At 61.4% G+C, this 7,130-nt stretch overlaps 1 protein-coding gene across 3 annotated transcripts; it reads right to left on the bottom strand.

Moving 5' to 3' along the window:
- Positions 1-362: 362 nt before the first annotated feature.
- Positions 363-6,498, bottom strand: MEN1 (menin 1). Of its 3 annotated transcripts, none has more exons than XM_045485830.1 (10): positions 6,394-6,498; positions 5,547-6,007; positions 4,384-4,592; positions 4,058-4,186; positions 3,743-3,783; positions 3,582-3,669; positions 2,757-2,893; positions 2,225-2,360; positions 1,584-1,748; positions 363-1,380 (listed from the first exon to the last, which is right to left on the bottom strand). In XM_045485830.1, coding segments are annotated over exons 1-10 (1,851 nt in total). In that variant the 5' UTR covers positions 6,396-6,498; the 3' UTR covers positions 363-897. The 3 variants fall into 3 exon arrangements, with proteins under 3 accessions (XP_045341786.1, XP_045341787.1, XP_045341789.1); XM_045485831.1 differs by having other exon boundaries at positions 6,382-6,492; XM_045485833.1 differs by having other exon boundaries at positions 6,291-6,413.
- Positions 6,499-7,130: the final 632 nt, after the last annotated feature.

Here is a 7,130-nt window from a genome sequence, read left to right on the forward strand (position 1 = left end):
CTGCCCGCAATTCCCCAGATGAAACACGGACGTGTACTTTTTCTTTTTTTTTACAAAATGTATTCATCTTCCTTGAAACTGAAAAATAAATCTATGTACAAAACAGGAAGAGATCAGGCTCCCCTCACCCACTCGCAAACCCCTGCAGATTTCCTCCAGAGTCCCTTGAGACGGGCTGGACCTCGGGGAGGTTCCCAGAGGGTCGGAAAGAGGTCTGCTCTGATCTTCGGCCAGTTTGGTCAGGAAGGGGGCGGGGCTCAGGATTCACAGGCCGGAGACTGCGTTTCGTGTCCCAGACTCGCAGGATAGAGGGGAAGAAGCTAGAATTTCCAAACTCTGAAAGTTGAAGTTCTTTTGAGTGTGTGTGTTGAGGGGGGGGGGGGGGGGGGGGGGTTGGGTTCCCAAGGGATGGAATCCTGAAGCGCGGAAATGTACTACTAGAGGCTGAGCCGAGTCCCAGGTTCCCGGGTTGGAGGCGGGTCCTGTGCTTCTTGGGTGTAGGGCTGGGAGCAACCGGGAGCAACCCTGGTCTGGCCTAAGGTTAGAGCCTCGGTTCTGAGGTGGGGCCTGTTTCCAGTGCTTGGACCTTTAAGGATTAATGATGGAGCTCAAAGTGAGGTTCCCATTGGCCGTCTGGGATTCTGGGGGATGGGATCTATATTCCAATGGCGGGCAGAGCCCTGGAGTAGTCTGTTCTGGGAGAACTTGCAGCCTGGGTTCCGGGTGGGGGTGGGGCTCGGAGGGCCGGCTTAGGCCCCCTCGGCCCCCCCCCCCCCCCCCCCCGCGGAGGCAGGGCTCACGGGGAGGGGAGGGCGGGGTGCCTGGGGTGGGGCCTCCCTCCGGGACTGAGCGCCCCCTTCCCCCCATCACAAGGGTTGACAGGGAGTCCGGGGTGGCTCAGAGGCCTTTGCGCTGGCGCTTGAGGAAGGAAAGAGTGTAGTCGCTAGGTGTAGACACCTTCTGCTTCTTCATCTGCACTTGCGACTGCGCCGTCAGCTGCAGCTTGATGGCGCTCGAGTTGATCTTGGTGGCCACCAGCAGCTCCTTCATGCCCTTCATCTTCTCGCTCTGGAAAGTGAGCACCGGCCCCTCCGGTGGTGGTGACGCTGCGGGCGCAGGGGCTGGAGCCGCGCTGCCTCCTTCTGGGCCGCGGGCAGTGCCTGGGACTGTCCCTGGGGGCTTCCGCGGGGGACCTGACGTGGCGCCCTGGCCGGAGCCCGGGCCCTTGTCCAGCGCCGGTTTCTTAGGCGGCGGCGGCTCCTCTGGCTTGGACTCACGCCGCGGGCCTCGCCGCCGTCCTTCCCGGGCTTCCTCGCCCCATAGCTCTTCCGCCTCGGCCGCCTCGGCCTCGCGGCTCACTATGCGCACCTTCTGCCGCACCTGGGCAGGGAGGAAACGTGGAGGGGAGGTTGCAGGCCAGTGGCCGGAACCCCAGGCCCAGCCTCGGCCATCGCGTCACCGGGCCTCAGTCTCATCTGCACCCGAAGGGGACGAGCAAACCCTCTTCAGGCCCTCAAAGGTTCGGACTCGGTAGCTGCCGTCCCCCCCGACCTCTCCCAGCATCCCTTGCAGCTCCCCCTCACCTGCCCCTCAAATCGGCCTAGGGACTGCACAAGGAAGGTGGCCCAGCCCACGTGCAGCACGGGCGTGGGGCTGCCCTCCTCCCATTTGCAGATGCCATCATAGAATCGCAGCAGGTGGGCGAAGCACTCTGGATCCTGGAGGGCGGAACTCTGGCTCTGGGCACCCTGGGCACGGGGAAAGGAGGGCACAGGTCAGACCCACTTCATCACCCCTCATCACAGGGCATGGCTGGGGCCCCCTGCTTGGGCAAAGAGCCCTGGCTTCAAACGAGGAGAGCATAGGGGAAAAGAACTCGTAGAATCTCTTTCCTTTTAGAAAACCAGTCCTTAGCCAGGGTGTGGGGGGAGAAACATCCCTTCCCTATATCCCACCCCCTCAATTGAACGAGGGGCACCGGCCATGAAAGAGATGGGCTTCCACCCCATTTACCTGAAGCCACAGGGGTAGAAACCCCTACAGTGCCCCCCGTTCCCTCACACCCGGGCCCAGGACCTCAGCTACTGCAGAAGAGAACGTAGCTCCCCGTGCCGGGCCACCTTCCCCTCGCGGGCCCATCCCATGCAGCAGTCCCCGGGTCCCGTGACGGGCAGCCCTGCTCAGGTGGCCAAGGGAACACAGGCCAGAGCTCTTAGCTCTTCACCTGGGTCTGCTCCCCTGGCCGCTCCTCGCCGGCCTCCAGCAGGCTAGCTGCCTCCTTCAGCAGGTTGGGGATGACATCATTAGCTACTTCAAAGAACTCCTTGTAGATCTCCTCGTCCTCGCGGCAGTAGTTGTAGCTGTGAGAGCAGGAGGGCACGGTGGGGTCTTGGTCATGGCAGGGACCCCCGGGGACCTGGTGAGTGGTTGGGGTCTTTACTCGGGAATGGTGGTTATCTGTGTCAGCCCAGAGCAAGAGGAAGGAGGGGGGGTCACGGGCTGGGGGGGGGGGGCGGTGCAGATTCTATTGCTGGATGTCAGTGGTTAGAAATCGGGAGGACAGGGGAGGCAGGGAAAGGTGTGAGGTACTCATCAGAGGTCCCGGCCTCCTGGGTGATGGTGGCCTTGGCTGCCTGGGGACCGGATGGAAAGCGGATAGGGCTCGGGACCCAGGCCTCACTCCTGAATGAGGCGGGTTGGAAATGAGGTAGAAGGGGACGAAAGGCCGGGCTGAGGCCCTGTCGGGGGATCCTCACTCCTGGATGACAGTGGCCGTGTCAGCCCAGGCCTGCAGGGCTTCGCGCACGTTGCGGTTGCGACAGTGGTAGCCGGCCAGGTACATGTAGGGGTAGATGTGCTCATCCCGGTAGTAGGTCTTGGCCGAGGCAATGCCCTGGGGACAGAGCAGAAGGATCTCAGAGAGGCAGCCCCAGTTGCCCTGGATGGCACAGATCCTTTTGGGTCACACCCGTAAGGAACAATAGGAAGATCCCAGAGAGTTCCACCTCCGATCTCCCTTCCACCACCTTCTATCCTCTCTACCAGATGCTTCTCCCTAGGGTCTGCAGGACTGCCTGCTGAGGCCTGGGTCACACTGTGGTGGGCAGGGACGCTCACAGAACTGGGCCTAGGAAAAGGGAGGGGCCCGCCCTCCAAGCCCCGGGCACATCCATTTTCCCAGGCTGCCCACACACTCCTACACAAACACCAAAGCCTTCTAAGCCCGGCCCAACGTCAGTCCCGTGCCCCGCCCCCACAGAATTAACACCCCCTCCTCAGTGCTCCCACCACATTTGACCTCTGTTACGCTCTAGGACAATGAGAGGCAGCAGAAAAAGCAGGGCTTAAGGAAGAAACTCAGGCCCTATCACCCCACAGGCCGGGAACCCAGAACACCCTTCAGAGAGCCCTGACTGCACCGAACATGCACGTAATAAACACAAAATGGGGAACGGGTGGGTGACAGCCCCCAGGACACACAAAGTTCCTCTCTCCTCACCCACCACCTCCCAGTCCCCAGGGAGAAGGGGACCCCAGCCACTGCTGGGCTTCCCTTCTGTACCCTCCTGAGACGTCCCCACCTTGTGGTAGAGGGTGAGTGGGTCTGGTCGGCCAGGGGTGGGTTCCAGTTCCTCCAGATCTGCCAGGTTCCCCAGTGCCATGGGGTACCTGGGAAAGGGTCATGAGTCCAGGCTGCCTCCCAGCCCCCTGAGGCCCAGCCTGGCCACCTTCCCCTACTGACCTTTCCAGATGTCCCAGGTCATAGAGCAGCCAGAGCAGCTTCTAAGGGCCGAAGAGGAGAGGTGTGAGCTTGGGGGGCGGGGTGAGGAGGGCCTCAGTCTACCAGGCAGATGTGACTTCCAGCAGGGACCTCCCACCGGGTGGGAGCCAGCCCCTTCTTGGGAGTCGAAGCCCTTTCGTGTCTCCGTTCTACTCTCCCAAGAGCCCCGGGGAAGACCAGGCCCGGAATTGTTAACCCGTGTTACCAAAGGGGAAGCTGGAGCTGAGGAAGGGGAGGGAAGGTGCCCCTGCCCAAGGCCCCACGGGCAGCCCTCACCTGCTGCAGCTGCAGCAGCTCCAGGGAGTCGGTGTGCAGGTCAATGGAAGGGTTGATGGCACACACCATAAATGCCACCTCCATCTTGCGGTCACAGCGCATGTACGATCCCTTCAGGTACAGCCAGCTCTTGGGAGAGGACAAGACCAGATGTCTCGTGATGGCTCACCGGTGCCTACTCCCGGGACCGACAGCCAGAAATGGGGTGCTCCCCTTCGTGGCATACACAGGTGGTGACAGGGAGAGGGGAGTACGGCCCGAGAAAGCGGAGCCTCTTGGGGGGCTTGGGCGAGGAGAGCGTGAAGGGGAGGGGGTGGGGACAGTACCCGCTCGGCCACACCCGCGTTGACCGTCTGGCCCCTGCGATCCTCGTTGCCCTTGCCGTGCCAAGTGACCTCAGCTGTCTGTTCTCCGTTGGGCCCAAACACTACCCAGGCGTGGTCCTCAGACAGGGCGAGGTGGACATCCCGGAGACCCAGAGCCTGGCAGGCCCCCACCACGGCAAAGGCCACACCAGAACTGTCCAGTTTAGTGCCTGTGGAAGGGGAAGTAATGAAAGAGGGTCCTCTGAGCTCTGCCCCGGCAGGGGGGTGGGGGGGGGGGAGGCAGGGGGAAGGGGCCACGCAGTGATGCACGCTCCCCCACCTCCAAGCCTGTGCACAAATCTTAGATGCTTCTGCCCATCAATTCTCCATCCCTTTCCTCCGATGTGTTCGAAGCCTTCCCCTCGCCCCCCCTGACATCCCCCAGTAAGAGACCTTCTTGGCTTTCACATAGCTCCACCCAGCCTTTGAGCTGGTCCCTTCTCCTTCTCTGCACCTGTTATGATAATTCAGGGATTTCCTTGTTTTCTTGTGCTTATTGGGTTAAAACAGGGACAGCAAAAACAAGACCCTCTGGCCAATGTTCTTTCTTCGCACACCCACTGGTAGATATTCCTAATTTCTCTCTGTATTCTTCCTGCTTGGCTCAAAAGCAGCCACCGATCCCTTCTCAACATGGCACTCCAGGACCCGACCGCCAGTCAACTGGGCCTGGAGCAAAGAGGAGAGTTCTTTGCAAGCCCTGAGGGTGAGGTGAAGGCCCTCCCTTATCTGTTCGCTTTCACTTAAGCGTCTCAGATGGAACCAGATGTAGGCTCCTCACTCTCCAAATCCGCTGCTGCCCTTTGCGCCTCACACTGAGCTGAGGGACTCCTGCAGCTGCTCAATGGCAGGGGTGGGGGTGCTGAGGAGGCCGAGGGTGGATTAATGCCTCGAGAGCAAGCGACTGGGGTCCAGTCCCAGCCCTGCCATTCTGTGGCGCACCATTTCCCTTGTCTGGGCTTTAGTTTCCCTAGCTGCACACAGGGTAGTAATAACACCTGCCCCACCTCCCAAGGCTTACAGGTCTTAAAGGGCTCTGCAAACCATACAGGGCCGTGAAGAGGTGGGCTAAGGTTCCCAGGTGAGACAGGATTCTGGCCCTTTGCCACCTGTCGGGCTCCAACCTGTGATGAAGCTGAAGAGGGACTGGATGTGGGCCCGATCCTTGAAGTAGGAGCGACTGAGGCTGTTCCAGATGACATCGGAGACCTTCTTCACCAGTTCTCGGCTGGAGACACCCCCCTCTCGCGGGTAGAGAGACAGGTCGACGGCGCCACGGATCTGGGCGGTGAAGCGGGCATACAGCGCGGCGATGATGGACAGGTCGGCCACGGGGAAGTAGGTAAGGCCGCCAGGAGGGTCGGGCGCGGGGCTGGGCTGGAAGGTGAGCTCGGGCACATTGGTGGGGATGACGCGGTTGACAGCTAGGAAATGCTCCACGAAGCCCAGTACCAAGGATAGGAGCACCAGGTCCGGTTCCTCTCGGCCCAGCTCGGCAGCGAACAGGCGCACCACGTCGTCGATGGAGCGCAGCGGGAATAGCGTCTTCTGGGCGGCCTTTAGCCCCATGGCGGCGGGCCTCGGCCTGCGGGAGAGAAGGAGGGAGGGTCGGGCGGGCACGACCGGGGAGCCCCCTCCCAGGCTCGGCTAAGGTTCCACACCCCCATCTCCTACACTCTCTTACTTCCCCGCCCCCCTGACCCTCCGCTCATTTGTTTCCCCTCTTCCGTCGGAGACCCCCTCAGCTGAGGCTGTAAGGGCCTCCTCGTCCCCCATAACCCCAGGAGCCGCGGCCCCGATGGGTGTGCGCCCCTAAAACCCCGCTGAGCACCCTCCACGGCCGCCCCGCCCCCTCCCTACGACCGTACCCCCGGGCACCCAGAGTCCGTCCGGAAGGCGCCCCTAGCCCAAGCCCCCCAAATGCCAAGAAGAGTCCTGGCCTGGGTCCCCCGCGCCCACCTCCGCGCTTACATCCCACACAAGGCACCACGGCGCCCGCCGCCTGGAGCCTGCTGGGAAATGGAGTTCCGCCCCTTGGGCCGCACGGCCAGCCGGGAAGTGGAGTCCCGGGCCTTCTCCCGGCCCTGCCGCGTCTTGAAATGGTGGCCGGGCCGGGCAGTCCGCAGTGGTTTATGGGAGTGGTAGTCCCGCCGCTCCGGGCTCCCCGGAGGTAGGTGAAGAGCGGAGCCTGCGCCACCCCACTGAGATCCTCAGGGATTGGTCACTCCATTTCACGCCCTCCAGGTGGGCCGTGGAACCGCGGTGCATTCTGGGAGATGTAGTCCTGGGCGTGACCAGGCATTCCGCAGGCGGTCGCTGCGCTTAGGTTGTCACGTGTCGTCTAGATGCGAGGAAAACCGGTACTTTGAAATACTGACACGGAGTCCTGTGTGTCGAGCCACTTTAGTTGAGTTTTTATCAGTATCCATCAACACGAAAATGCGTGTCCTCAATGTCTAGCAATTCTTCCCTAGCTCTGCTCTTTATTTTTTATTTTTAAATGTTTGTTTATCTTTGAGAGGGAGAGACGGACAGAGCATGAGTGGGGGGAGAAGCAGAGACAGAGGGAGACACACAACATGAAGCAGGCTCCAGGCCCCTAACTGTCAGCACAGAGCCCGATGCGGGGCTCGAACCCACGAACTGTGAGATCATGACCTGAGCTGAAGTCGGATACTTAGCCGACTGAGCCACCCAGTTCTGCTCTT

Source organism: Leopardus geoffroyi, chromosome D1 (assembly GCF_018350155.1).
Source record: "Leopardus geoffroyi isolate Oge1 chromosome D1, O.geoffroyi_Oge1_pat1.0, whole genome shotgun sequence".
Taxonomy (NCBI): domain Eukaryota; kingdom Metazoa; phylum Chordata; class Mammalia; order Carnivora; family Felidae; genus Leopardus; species Leopardus geoffroyi.